This window comes from Purpureocillium lilacinum, assembly GCF_023168085.1.
Source record: "Purpureocillium lilacinum CBS 284.36 DNA, scaffold_5, whole genome shotgun sequence".
Taxonomy (NCBI): domain Eukaryota; kingdom Fungi; phylum Ascomycota; class Sordariomycetes; order Hypocreales; family Ophiocordycipitaceae; genus Purpureocillium; species Purpureocillium lilacinum.
In genome coordinates, this window is record NW_027072115.1 from 2087982 (window position 1) to 2101747 (window position 13766).

The 13766-nt window shown below is 58.9% G+C and overlaps 4 protein-coding genes across 4 annotated transcripts; 2 read left to right on the plus strand and 2 right to left on the minus strand.

Moving 5' to 3' along the window:
- Positions 1–1057: 1057 nt before the first annotated feature.
- PLICBS_007231 (uncharacterized protein) lies at positions 1058–2204 on the minus strand (the record flags this gene model as incomplete). Its single annotated transcript, XM_018320650.1, has 3 exons — positions 1058–1393; positions 1452–2002; positions 2123–2204. 3 exons carry the CDS (start codon positions 2202–2204, stop codon positions 1058–1060), a joined length of 969 nt encoding a protein of 322 aa, XP_018180547.1.
- A 1808-nt stretch (positions 2205–4012) lies between these two features.
- On the plus strand, positions 4013–5421 carry PLICBS_007232 (uncharacterized protein; the record flags this gene model as incomplete). Its single annotated transcript, XM_018320651.2, has 3 exons — positions 4013–4657; positions 4712–4790; positions 4859–5421. 3 exons carry the CDS (start codon positions 4013–4015, stop codon positions 5419–5421), a joined length of 1287 nt encoding a protein of 428 aa, XP_018180548.2.
- Positions 5422–5981: 560 nt separating this feature from the next.
- Positions 5982–9961, plus strand: PLICBS_007233 (uncharacterized protein; the record flags this gene model as incomplete). The annotated part of the gene is made up of 11 exons (XM_065601132.1): positions 5982–6059; positions 6124–6506; positions 6633–6998; positions 7095–7134; positions 7186–7536; positions 7588–7612; positions 7669–7841; positions 7893–8038; positions 8089–8554; positions 8611–9036; positions 9092–9961. The coding sequence occupies 11 exons, from the start codon at positions 5982–5984 to the stop codon at positions 9959–9961; spliced, it is 3324 nt and encodes a 1107-aa protein (XP_065457204.1).
- A 366-nt stretch (positions 9962–10327) lies between these two features.
- PLICBS_007234 (uncharacterized protein) lies at positions 10328–10897 on the minus strand (the record flags this gene model as incomplete). Its single annotated transcript, XM_018320653.2, has 1 exon — positions 10328–10897. The coding sequence occupies one exon, from the start codon at positions 10895–10897 to the stop codon at positions 10328–10330; it is 570 nt and encodes a 189-aa protein (XP_018180550.1).
- Positions 10898–13766: the final 2869 nt, after the last annotated feature.

Below are 13766 nucleotides of genomic sequence, written 5' to 3' on the forward strand. Positions count from 1 at the left end.
TCGAACACAGACGGGAGAAAGGGGAACAGGAAAGTTGATGGCCATGCGCAGCCAGAACTGCGGCTTGGGGTGCGAAAGGGCAGCCGCAACGCAAAGAGGCGTTTAAGAGACATTGTTTGGAGACCTGAGCTTAATCCTTGCGAGCACGTTCCGATTGGCGGAACGGGCAGTTCCAGCAGGGAATCTACATTGAGCCACAGCAGCCTGAAGAGCATTGGCGCGGCTTGCCGGGGGAACTTGCCGGCAGTTTTTATGAGCCTCCAGCTGCCCGACAGAGGAAGCGACGAGGGGTGAGAGTCTCACACAGTCGGTGTCTTGACACCAACTCGGACGCTCGGTCCTGAACATCCCTCCCATCCCTGTCGATGGCAGCAATATAGAGACACACATATTACCATTCGTTTTCACGCTGCAGCGACAATCCCGACGACGCTGCAGCTTCATTTTGCAGCATGCTCTTGGTCCCGGGTAGGCAGCATCGGGCAGACGGAACCCATGACTAAGCCGACTACAATTTTTTTTGCGGGGACCAACCGCCGCAAATAAAATCTCGGGCGCCGGGCGTGAAGCTACGCTTCCTCTTCTTTTTTTCCCCTTCGTGCGGCTGGCATAACCTGAAAATTTCTCCCGTGTTGCTCGAATCCTTCAATCAATGGATAACATCGCAGCGTCAGTTATGCCCCAGATCAATTTTAATTGCACGCCGGACCCCTACCATTGACTTCGTGCTCGTCGCACGTCTGTCGCGGTTTGGGGATCGGACACTTCAAGAACCCGAATTTGCGTAGTCTAGCTTGGCGAGATTCTCTTCTCGCGACTGCCCTTTAACTCGATACCGGATTTTGGCCCGTCAATGCGCGATGCCATAATTCGTGTCTTAGTTTGCTCTGCACTTGATGCTCTCTACCAATGCTACCAAAACTCCGTTGCTGGCTCCCGAACCGGTCGAGCCTCGACTTGTCTGCACGTCCGTCTCGTCGGCCGTGTCCTCAAATCTCCTAGCACAACGAGTGCCCACCGCAACGTCCAATTGCCGTCTTTTCAACCCTGGGCCGTCTTACTCGTCCTCGCCCACCTTTTGCAGCTTACCCATCTCGCGTTTCGGGCCCGCCTCGCCGATGAGCTTGAGCCTGTCGATGCGGACAGCCTCGGCGCCTTCGGTGCCTCTTTCGACGTAGATGACCAGCGTCGTCGTCTTCTGGAACTTGACGTACCGCAGGCTGACGTTTGCCGTGCCGTCCTTGTTCCAGTTCTCGGGCTTCAGCGTGATCTCTTGCGTGGGTTCCGTCTCGTCCGCCTCGGAAAAGTCCATGTTCTGCGTGCGGTTTATGTACAGGCGGATCACCTCGGGCCTCGTGATGTCGTCCTGGTCATCGGCCGGGAGAGAGGTAATCTAATCAGAGTTAGCGCTGGGCCCGTCACAGTGGGAACGACTCAACGTAGTCGCGGACCTGTAGTGTGTGCAGCTTGACGGAACCCTGGAAAGGAACAAAGAGAAGTAGCTGATCGTCGGCGCCGCTCTGCACCCAGTCCTTGTCCTTGGCAGCCGCCTTCCCCTTGTCGAGGGCACTGGGCCTCGACTCGGTGAAGAGGACCTTGACGGGGCCGGCGTCTTCGTCGGCGTTGAGGAGCTCGCAGTTGCGGATCTCGACCTGGTCCGATATGTCACTGTAGCCTCGAGGAATCTCGGCGCCCTTCCAAGCGCCGCCTCCGCTGCTGCTTCCGCCGGAGCCCTCGCCAAGTGACTCGACCTCGGCCGCGAGGTCCTGAACCACCTTCTTGAGTTCGGCGGGGTTAGCGCCTTGGATCTTTTGGGTGACCTTGGCGTCGCGGAAGAGCAGGAAGGTTGGGAGGGCGGTGACGCCGTATTCCTGGGCGAGGGCGGCGTTGTTGTCGCTGTTGACCTTGGTGAAGGTGACGACGTTGGGGCGCGAGAGCGACTCGGCGAGCGTCTGGTAGAGGGGTGCGATTTGCTTGCACGGAGCGCACCAGTCGGCGTAGACTAGAGGAGACGAGGAGAGTCAGCGGACGATTCGTCTTGCCGCCACGGCGGCGGATGGCCTTCCGACCGAAAACTGGCCGTGGCTCTTGGCCCGTCGGATGGAGGGGCAGGTTGTCTCACAGTCGGCGACGACAATCTTGGAGCCCTTGAGCGTCTTGTCGAACTGCTCCTTGGAGCTTATCTCGACGAGGGACTTGGACATGATATCGGATGCTAGCCCAGGGGGCGGGCTCGGGTGTAGCTTGGTATCGTGGATGGATGGATGGATGGATGGATGGATGGATTGGGGATCGGCTATGGTGTTTCGAAGTTCGATAGCCGAGCAAGAGGAGGTTGTTGACTGGAGGCAGTGGAGGCCAGCAGGCAGGCAACGGGCGAGACGCGCCTGGGTGTTGCTGACGCAGGGCGGGGCAGCTTCCAGCTTCTGTGCGCATCCAGAGCAGCCACCTGGGTAGAGACGCCACTGCCCGCCCCAGCGCTCTACCCCTCCGCCACTCGGCCCTGTTGCCCCCCGGGCCCCTCCAGGGGACTGCACACCTCACCTCACCCAGTCGGTCGGGTGCGGCAGGCGCAGCGCTGACGCTCTGGTGGGGTTCCCGACAGCGTGGGGCAAACGTTGATGCAGGGCAGGCACCTCAGCTTCCAGAACACCTGCCGGCAAGTCCGCCAGGGACCATCCATCCAGCGCGGACCCATTGCCGCTGGGAACGTCGACGGGCATGGAAACCAAACAAGGCGCGCCGCTCCACCATGGACTGGAGGGTCTGCCGCCGCCAACCTTGCGGAACCCGCTCATCAATGCGTAACGGACGCGCCGCGGCCGAGCTTGCTAGGCGACATGTAACAAAGGCAAACCTAGCGCTGCATCGCCCTGCATAGCGACAGCGCTGCAACGGACTGGACTGCCGCCAGGTGTCAGTGCCTGTTCACATCAGCGTCTCAGGACGCAGGGCCGTTCCCGGCAGCCACTCGCTCCGCCGCCGCCGTCATGGTACTTTTGTCTACATGCCCGAATCCTGATGATCCGACTGCCCGTCTGTCTATATCTCTAGTCGGCAACCCTGGCTTCCCGTGGCTCGGGCGGCACGAGGGGCACAGGTGGCGGGAAAGGATGCGAGAGAAGCGCAAGACGCAAAAATGTACGAGACGGACGAGAGGCGCGAGAGTCACGAAAACCACGAGAGATAGCTCGTGCCTGGAGAAACCGTACATTGCGTGTCACGACAAAGACTGCGTGACCCCTCCCTCCCTGCCGCATGGTTCGACTGGCATAACGCGGCTTGGCAAGCATTCATGCTCTTGTAGACCATATAAACGGCGACTCACGCGCTCTTTCGTCTCGCCATCTCATCTATTCGATGGGGAAATTTGTCGAATGCTGCGGAACTGTTATATGGCACACTTACTGTCCCGCTGCCTCGCCCACGTTGGCCACTTTTCACGTCCAGCGTCCCTCTAACGCTTGTCAACTTCAAACCGGCCTTACAGCTCCCGATTCACCAGTCGCCGCGCCTAGTTGCTGCTTCGATCCCATCTGCGGCCATATCGCACTGAATCACGGCCAACGTCGGCCTGTGAATGCCTCGGCAGGCTCCTTGTCAGCTGCGTTGCACCAGCCCTACCAGCGGAGAGCCGTGTTAGACCTCCGCCATACCGTATAGTTGCCGCCGCGCGCCGGTCTTCCATTTCGCCAGCCGCACGTTCATGCACTGCCCAGGCTCTCAGTTACCTGTCAGTGCCGGCGTGCCAGAGCCGTTGCTGTGGCGGCCCTAACGGATGGCTGTACCGCAGCCGCACGGCAGTTCCCCTGAACAGGCCCTTCGACGCAAACACTTGCCTTACCATGGCAACACAGGCTTGACGGGCCACCATACCGCGATTCATGAAAATCCAATGCCCACGGCCCTCCAAGCCCATGTTCCCGAACCCATGCCGCCGGGAAGCAAACTTCCTTCCCGCACCTCTACTCTGCACATTGCACCACCACTCCCCGGCCAAGACGATCACATCATGGCCGGCCGCAACGGAGTGCCTCGGCCCTCACTCGACGGTCGAAATAGAAAGGTGCCGGCAACCCTGGTCGGGAAAGACGACTGGCCGAGGCCGCAGCTGCTGCAAAGCCGCGAGCCCGTCAATCTTCGAGAGGCGTCGCCCCCCAAAACCAACCCGTGGAGCCGCACCACCAAGCCAACCTCACCCATCAGCAACGACAGCACGCTCGGTACTCCGGATTCAGCCTTGTGGCCGACCCCAGACAACAATCGAGGACCCCCGTCCGCTAAATCACCGCCGCCAAAGGCAGATACTGAGCCGGCTGAGCGCTGCCGTGAAGAGTCGCCTGCTAGTAATCCTAGTTCCGAGAACAAGACTTCCGGCGCGGTATTGGAAGCGTCGAAAGCAGCAGCGGCGGCCTTGAGTGAACACGGTCTTCGGAATGGCCAGCCTGAAGACGAGAATGAGAAGCGCGACGGCTGGCAAGAGTACTTGAAGACGCCGCCGAGTTTTGCCACCAAACACGTCAGATACTGGCTCTGGAAGACTGGAGCGTGCGCGGACGTGATACTCCATCTCGACGACAAGACGTATTTTTGTCACCGCGAGATACTCACAGCCGAGTCCGGATACTTCCGCGACAATCTGCCACCGCCGACCTCGGTATGTGGAAGGCTTTGGTGTCAAGGGAACTGTAAGACTGACCCAGCAAACCAGTCAGGCGTCCCTGTGGAAGTCGCCTTGGTAACTCATGGATCGCTCAACTCCCACTGCCTGCGATTTCTCTACACCGGCCGTAAGTACTTTCTGAAAACACATGGCGATTCTCCCACCTTCATGCAGGATGTTGACAAGACGCCAAAGAGCTGGAGGTGGCAAAGCCCCGACGCAACCAGTACCACGACATTGCCCTCGTCCCCATGTGCGCTCTGTTTTTTATTCAGGCTGTGGGACTTCGGTCTCCCTCGATGGCCGGCCACGTCATCCGGGTCCTGGAAGAAATGGCGAAGCAATGGGGAGACATCTTCGAGTCTACACTCAACTACTGCCTTTGGACCGACCACCAGGCCAACACTTTCGGCATTCACCTTCAAAACACGCTCTACACTACGTACAACTACGCCGACAGCGCCGCCCTTGCGCCGCTGCGGATTGCCGTTGCCGGCTTCCTCGACGCCGTGTTCCCGGTCGTTGCCCGGCAGGACAGGGCCATTGGGCTTTTCTCGTCGCGCGAGTGGCATCTCTATGCCGGACGGATCACGACGGACATGTATCGATCTCGACAGCAGCGCGAGTCGGTCGACGGGCATCGCTCTGCTCAAGACAAAATCAAGGCTCTTTGGGAGCAATGCGAGAAACAGGGAGGCCTGCGAAACCCCGTACCCCTGGAGATGGTTCGCATTCCCTCTCTCGAGGGCAACATCTGAGAGGACATCTCGACAGGTTCGGAAAAGAAAATGCCCGTGGGCAATGGCCAGACCACAGCATGGACGAGGTGTTTGGGCGTTCGGCGGTTCTGATTATAGAGTGTACATGATGCCAAGGCAATGGATCATGGGATTTGGGCTTCACGAACAGGCATGATGAGATCTGGAAAATGGGATGACGTCCATCTTTTGTTGAAGAGTCAAGGACGCGATGTTTGTGGTGGAGGCGCCGTCGAGGCTTGGAAGGCGCGACGGACCGAAGCGGGCAGGGAAGGCAGGCGCCATCCCCTTAGCGCCTGCCGTAGCTCAGCCCAGCTCAGCTCCCGTCAGTGTGGCTGCCATCGTGGCCAGGATGCTGCAGACATGTGCATAATTACACGCAGTACGAACCCCAGTTAAAATGAGGCCCAAGCACCGCCGTGAGCCGCTCATCCATCTCTGTTGTGATCGACAGCAGCGGGACGCGGCTATCCCTCGCTCCTCAGCCCCCGCGTCCTCAACTCAATGCCGGATGATGAGAATTAGTTTCCCAACCTCAGCGCACTCGTCGTGACAACGCCATGGCCTACGACTATGGCTCCGCTCCCGACGGCGGTCGCCGCCGCGTGCGGTTCAGCCAGGACAGCTACGATGTTCCAGTGAGTTCAGCTTTGCGTGCCTTCTCATCGCCACTCAGCGACCATTCCGCTCACTCCAGGAAAGATGCCACCAAGACCACAGCAACCCGCCATCGTCGGTCGTGCATCTCGACGGGTGGGGTTCGCTGGCAGCCGTGAGGCGTCTGACCTTGACGTCGACCGGCGACAGCACGTTCAGGTGCTGCGCAACCAGGTCCCAGAACCAGTGCCCAGTTACAAGCAGGCTACGCGTCGCCGCGAACCCGTGTACATGTACCTTGCGGGGGGGCGCGAACCGGAGCCTCAGCGCAACTTCGACGTCGTTGAGCCGAACCCTTCATCTGCTTCGCGTATTCCTCGGTATAAACGGTCGTACTCGGGTCGGTCCCCGTCACCCCCATCACCGCCCGTGCGATATGCCGAGTCTCCGCAGCCGTACGAGCCCGTCGTGGAGACAAGGACAGAGCAGTTTGTGAGGCCAGTACCTCGGGTGGAGACGGCGACTTACACAGTTCCACGCCGATTTCAAGCCGGCAGGTCGAGAAGTCGAAGCAGAAGCCGAAGCCGAAGCAGGGATCGAGACAGATCACGCAGCCCTCCGAAGCCATCAGCGTACTTTGACGAAGTGCCGCGCATGCAGCCGCGAACTGCAGAGCCCGAAGTCTTCATCATTCCCGACGACCCTTGGCAGGGCGATGACCTGGATGCTTTTGACGATTTCGCCTTCACCTTTCATACTGGTGATTCGAAAGACAAAGACTTGTCGGATCTAGAGTCCCCTGGGGTAGAAACTGAATCTACGCAAAGGGACGAGCCTAACGGTGGATTTCGAAACTCAAACGCGACGGCCATCTACGCTTCTCACTACACGGGCAGCGCAGAGTTCGGCGGGACGCACGTGGCGACGCTGACGGTGCTTCACGACCCGAGGAAGCTCAAACGCCCCTTGTTTAACTGGCTGTATGTATACTCTTTTCTTCCATTCCGGTCGTTGTTTGCATTTCTTCTAGTCGTTCAATTTGCTTTCGTGGCTCTCGTTACTAACCATGCAAAAAGCCATATCCAACAAGACGTCATGAACTTTGATGAGTTTTGGGTAAGTAAAATAAACACGTTTTGAGAGTCGCGACGACTGATCAAGGCCCAGGCGGACGTGTCACGCCAGGTACACTTCTCGGAATTGGAGAGAACGGCAATTGCAAAACTGCGAGCGGATGTGAAGAAGCATGCAGTCAAATCACGGCAGAACCCAAAAGGCAGCAAAGTCGGCTACATGGAGCCACGCTGCTTCGAAGTGCCTCTGAAGTCAGTCCAGAAGAAGCAGCTGCGCACTCCCGACACACCCCTTGGCTCCGCTCGCTGGATTTGCATGCCGTACTTTACACTCAAACAGTATTCTGGGCTGCTCTCGGCGTCGAATCTTGCGTCCTTTCCCCCACAGACGCTGCTTCAGTCACAATATTCGCGAACGACCCAGCAGAGGGACATGCAGCAGGCGGTATGCAAGCTCGGGTCTGTTCCTCGAGGACAGTGCTTCCATATAGCTCAGCTCTGGAGCTTGGTAATCGACAATAGTAAGCCGGTCTTGCGTTTCGATGCCATCCCCGTACGATAACTAACGGATTCGCAGGCCTTCTCGTGACATGTGGCTCAATGGCACAGTCAGATCTATATGGAGAGTCTTTAGTTGTGAACCAACAGCCCTCAAAAGAGAAGAGCAGCATTCCTTCCGGGCGCATCCTCGTCTCCTATGGCAATGCAGTCCTTTGGGAGCTCGCTGTCGAAGATTGCCCGACTTGGTTTGTGGGTAACCTGTAAATGAACTTTTGGTTCATGCCGCTAACGTGAGGAAAGGCATTCCTGTCACAATTTCAGGCTTTTTGGCCACAAAATTTGCAGTTCAAGCATGGAGATGAGACTGTGACAGCGGCGATGTGGCCCAAGATTCTGAAGCTTGCCACGCGCCCGCAGGGAAGAGTGACTTTGACTCTCAAGACGATGTAGGCATGGGGCTGGCGAAGACCTCGCGCGGAAGCTAACACTGTTGTAGCGCCCCTCCAGATCCACCCAGATCTGTTCTGAAGCCTGAAATACAGGAGCACCTCGAGCCTAAGAAGCCGGGCACGCAGCCAACTGATCCGGAGTATCTGCATCTTCTCTGCCTTCGGCCCGCAGACCAACCAGCTGCGGCCGCTGCCACTCCGAAAACCCTGGTGGCGAATCTCAAGACGCAGCTAGCCGCGGCGGAGAAGTATCTCCTGGAGCAGACTTCCTTCTCCGAGCAGCGCGCGTACAAAGTCTGTGACCACGCTACTCGAGGAGACATCTATACGTACTTGAGAGACATGGCCTCAAAGGTTGAAGCGAAGGGCAGTGATTCGGCCCAGCGCATGTATCAAGATCGCATTGATCTTTTCAACACAGCGGACAGCCTCTTTCAGTTATTCTTTCCGAAGGATTTCGAGGGACCATCGACTGGAAAGTTTTGGGGGACTATAAAAGCAGCGATCATACCGGTATGCTTTGACCCTCTCGCGTCCCCGTTTCTCTAACTAACAACTTATGCCTGTAGATGCCGAATCTCGACGGCGCCGAAGAAGTGCTTACTGGGCCTGCCGGCGATCTCAAGACTTTCCTCAGCGGCATGCCCTCGGATATATACACCTTTCAAGGTATCGTATCGAACGCCTCTACCAAAGAACGATCCGAAATCGACATGCCGCGGGAGTTTGTGACGGCATGGCTGCACATAGCATCTGGGATCATCGGCACCCGAGATAGGAGCGGTAGTTGGTTTGGGCACATGACCAAAGCCAAGATGTTGATCTTGGACGGCATGAGAAAGGTCATCCAGAGCATATCGAGCACGAACCTCCTGGACCGGGCTGCAGTCTTGCCCATGGACGTCATGTCGTTGATCACAATGGAGTTGCTGCAAGATCAGGTGGGCAAGGCAGACGATATCGCGGACACGTATTCTCAGTTTCTCAGCTCTCTGGTGAGCAATAGCGCTTGGACGTTTGGAGCGAAGAGCAAGCGCTAATCAGGAGTAGGACACGGACATAACCACGAAGCCATCAGACCGCTCCTACCAACACAGCATTGAGCTCGTCCAGCAGGAGATGGCAGCTGTCAAAAGGACGCTGACGAGACAGCGTCACATCATCACGAATCTGGGTCAAGGGATACTCGCAGGTCCTGGCGACGACGCGAGGGGTCATTGGAGCCGGCCGGACAAACGCAACGTGGCGAACAATCCGAAACTCGAGTATAATCGCTACGACAACGTGCGATATAATGTGCCGTGGGATCTTGCGAACAGAAAAGGGGCGAATGATTACATGAATTTTGATGACCAAGTGGCAGAGGACCTCGAATCTGCATCCAAGCTCTCGCCTACGGATCCGCTGGGATTCCGCGGACTATTCCTGACGGAGTGCGCGCGGTTCGTCGAGCAGCGCGACTTTGACTTCAAGCGATACATCGAGTACGCAGACGATCTCGAGCGGGCTGTCATCTACAAGATGGATTTCACCAAGGACAAGCAAGAGAGCGCCATCTATGCCTTCACGATCGTCACGATCGTCTTCCTGCCTCTGAGCGCCATCTCCAGCATCTTTGGGATGAACACTAGCGACATCCGCGACCTAGACGCAGGGCAGTGGCTTTACTGGGCGGTCGCACTCCCCGTCACGTTTGGCATCATCGTCATTGGCCTCTGGTGGATGGGCGAGCTGGGCAGCATGGTCGGGTGGATGACGGGGCGCCTGCACAGTCAGTCAAGGCAGGTACGAAGGACCAAGGGCAAGCTGCCATCATATCTGGTAGAATCTTCGTCGTCCGGATCGGATGAAGACCTCGACATTCCGATACGGGCGAGGCGTCGCATACGGCGGACGCGGTCGGTTGACCTAGCTCCATGAGCAGGGATTTGCTGCCCACGAAGTAGATGAGCCGATATCATGTCGTGAATATACTTGTATAAATGGATGACGGTTTCATTGGCACCCTCGCCATCATGCATGTCTGTGCGCCCTTTGTATCACATTAATGGTTGTGTTTCCGCAGGGCCGAGTCTATGCGTATAGGCATCGTTGTTAAAAATTTACTTCCACTCAACCCTGTCAAATGGTAATTCTCATGGCATTAACGAACTCCTGATCAAAAACCCCCATCAGACATGGAATTCCATCACTTGCAACGGCAATAGTGTAACACAAACGGCCGTAAGTCATACATTATCATTCACCAGGCTCCCACAAGGCGTCGTCCTACAGCTTCCTGCACATTTACCGGTCGTAGTACTCGCGCGACCGGTGGCGGTCGTCGATGTTGATGGTTATGCGCTGTTGCTCCTCCTCGACCGGGGACCTGCGACGCGGCGGCGGCGGCGGCAGGGCCGGGCGCCTGGGAGGCGGCTCAACGTAGCGGTACGTCTCGTAGCGGGGCTGCTCGCAGACGGGGACCGGCACGGGGACGGGGACGAAGCGGTCGCGCTCAATGTAGACCTCCTTCTCGCGGGTCTCGCGGCGGGAGTGGCTGTGGGAGCGGGAGCGGTGCTTGTGGCGGCGGCGGCGGCGCTCGGGCGGGTCGACGTCGACGGCGATGACCTCGATGGGGGGCTCCGGATCGATACACGGCGGCTCGGGGATGGGGTCCGGGAGCGGCTCGACGATCGGCGGAGGGGGAGGCGGCGGCGGCGGCTCGCAGATGACAGGCGGAGGGGGAGGAGGCGGCGATGGCGGGATGAAGCGCGTGATGCGCCGACGGGTGAGGTACGTGTCGGGCTCCGGGTGCGCGAGGTAGAGGCGCTTCTTGGAAGGGCCGCGGTACTCTCTGGTGGTGCCTGACGACGACATGGCCGCGAGGGGGGAGGGGCGCGCGCGTCAGTCAAAAGAGATTTTGGTTTTGAGTTTGTTCGGTGGGAAGGGGGTTTCGCGGGCCGATGAAGTGGATGAGATTTGGGTGGGTGAAACCCCTCAGGGAGAGTTGGCGTGTGTTATGTATGCGTGTGTGTGTTTTGTGTTTTGTGTGTTTGATGCGTGAGGGTGCGCCGTGTGAGGCTTTGAAGATGATGGCGATGGCCCTGAGCGGAGGGGTGGATAGAAATGATGAGAGGAGGCGGGGAAGACGCAGGAAGGGGGAAGCATGGGAAAAGAAGCAGGGAAGAATGAATACGAACCCATGGTCACGGTCACGGTCACGAACTCAGTCCAAGGCGCAGCAGCAGCAGCAGGTTCGCACCCAGCGAGCCTATCGGGGCGGGCGCAGCGGGTGGTGGGCTGGGTGTTTCTGCGATGACGTACGTGTTGCGCCGTCTGCCGAGCGAACAAGGTGGACAGGGGTCTGGGGTTGGTGTGCTGCTACGATCTGGCTGGGTCTCGAACCGGCAACGTTTTTTTTTTTTTTGACGCAGAAGGAGAAAAAAAAAGCAGGACGGGACAGGACAGGGTTGGCTTGCTGATGTGACTGGTCGTCAGCAGGTCTGCCTCCCTCCTGCAGGATGGGTGCCAACCACGGAAGACAGATAGAGAGAGGCGAAAGAGGTGGTGGTGGTGTTGTTGTTGGTCGAACGGTCCCGCGATGCCGTCGTCTCGGTTGGCAGCAGAAACGATCGAATCGAGTCAGCCAGGGCAGCAGAGGGAGGGAGGGGGCAGTGGAGGGGCGGGCCGGATCAGGGGCCGCCCGAGAATATAAGCTTCTTCGATTCGGGCTTCTGCGAACAAACAACAAAACACTAATACCAACGGACCTTACCTAGGCCCCGGAATCAGGCAGGTACGGGAGACAAGACAGACTTGGCACGGAGGACTAGCTCGATGCCCAAGTGCCGCCCACCACCGGCTGCCTAGGCATGGCACACGATGCTACACACAATAGCACCACGAGGACAGCAGGGAAGGAAGGCGCAACACCGAAAAAGGTCCCACGAGCGAAGTGGGGGAATGGGAGGCGGAGCGCGGCCTATGTGCGCCTGATTGTGGGACAAGTTCCATTCTACATGTTGCAACACAGTGAGGTGAACCGGCTTGGCGGGCTCCGTCGACCGGGAACCGAGAGGAGGGAGGGGGGCATCATCATTCTCGTCATGTGGGCGAGTTGCCATGCGCAGACGGCATGAAAAGGAAAGCCCCTCGGAGGCACCGATCGGCTTGGCGATGCGGCAGCCAGCCTCATGGGCGTCGTGCGCGTGGGGCATGTTGCTGCCCGAAGAAGAAAGCCAAGGTAAGGAAAGCAAAGAAAGCAGGGTTATCGACGGCACATGCCGTGGCCGCGGCCGCCGCTGTACCGAGTCATCATGTGCTGCGAGCTTTTTGGCTCTGGCTCTCAGACGGAATAGAGTGTGCTTGAGTCGCTCGCTCGCTGGGTCGCTCGTTGGGCCGTCGCGCGGTGGAGTCGTCGGGAGCCCAAGAGGTGGGCGCATGATAAGTAAACATTACACGACGGCGGCGGCAATGATGGCGGGCAAGGGGAAGCCGACGGGATCGAAGAGGGGGACAAGACGTCGGGAAGTGCACGATCCGAGCTGCGGTCTGACCTGGTCCGGTCTGGCCGGGGATACTCGACTCGAGAGGCTGCCCAAGTGCCGAGCTGTCGCCGTAGCCGTCATGGCCAAGACTGAGTGTGTGCCCTGAGCAGGCAGAGAAGGGCAAATCAGGAGTGGTGGGCACGCTGTTCACCCTCCTCGGCAGTATAGTAGCAACGGCAGCCTTGAATTTGGCGCATTTGTGCTGGCTCGCTGTGTGACTTTGGGCCGCGAGCTTTGGCAGGCGCGCACTTCACTCGGATGCTCCCGAGCCCGGGGCGGGCCCCACATGAGCCCGGTCTCCTCCGCCCAGGCCCCGCGCCGCGCCGCGCCGCTGTTGTCGGGCTGCCCGCACCGAACCCTGTGCCCGGAGGAGCCTCGGGCCGCGGAGGCAAAGGCGCGGCATCATCAACCCGCCGTTCCTTCGTCTCGCCTCGACTCTGTCTGCGTTTCACGGCCTCGCAACATCAGACGTCGTGCTGCACACATTTTCCCCGGCTGGCGTCGGTTGGGCCACGCGCCGCCAGCGAGGCCATCCGTCGGCCGGGGGGCCATCGTGAAACGCCGACCGCCGCGGGACGTCGATGCGTGCGAGCGAGCCGTTTTTCTTTTACAAATACTACAGCCCTACCCCGTGGTCGTCGCTGGCTGGGTTCCCGTGCCAGGAATAGTCGAGACGTCCCAAGGGCGTGCGCGAAGGAGCTGCCGGCCGCCGATCATGGTGTTTCGAGCCCGGGCGGCAGCGTTGGAGAGGTCCCTGGAATCATTCATGCTGCGTGGCTGGCGGCGGGATTGGGGGTCAGTCATGTGCTCGGTTTCCAAACGCGGCGCGGGGAGACTCGTGTGTCGCGCGCGTCTTGCGGGATAAAGGCACGGAGAAGCCGTGTTTCAACAGCGACTTTTTCACACCTCAAACAGAAGCCAGGGGATGGTTTTGTTGTCGGCGGTTCTCGGGCATGGGCAATTGATTCTCGGTCGTGTCAGCTTCGCCGGCCGGACGAGGCACAGCTACGAACCATCACGGCGGCGGCGGCGGCAGATGCTGACAGGGCGGCCAAACTTGGTCGTGACCTCGTACCGCTGCAGGACCGATTCCGCTTCTGCGCAAGCCTCACCTGACCCTCAAACCTCCCTCGTGGCCACCTCTGGGCGACGCGGTTGTGTGCGCGTGCGAAGGGTGCCGCCGCCGTGACGTGAGAGAG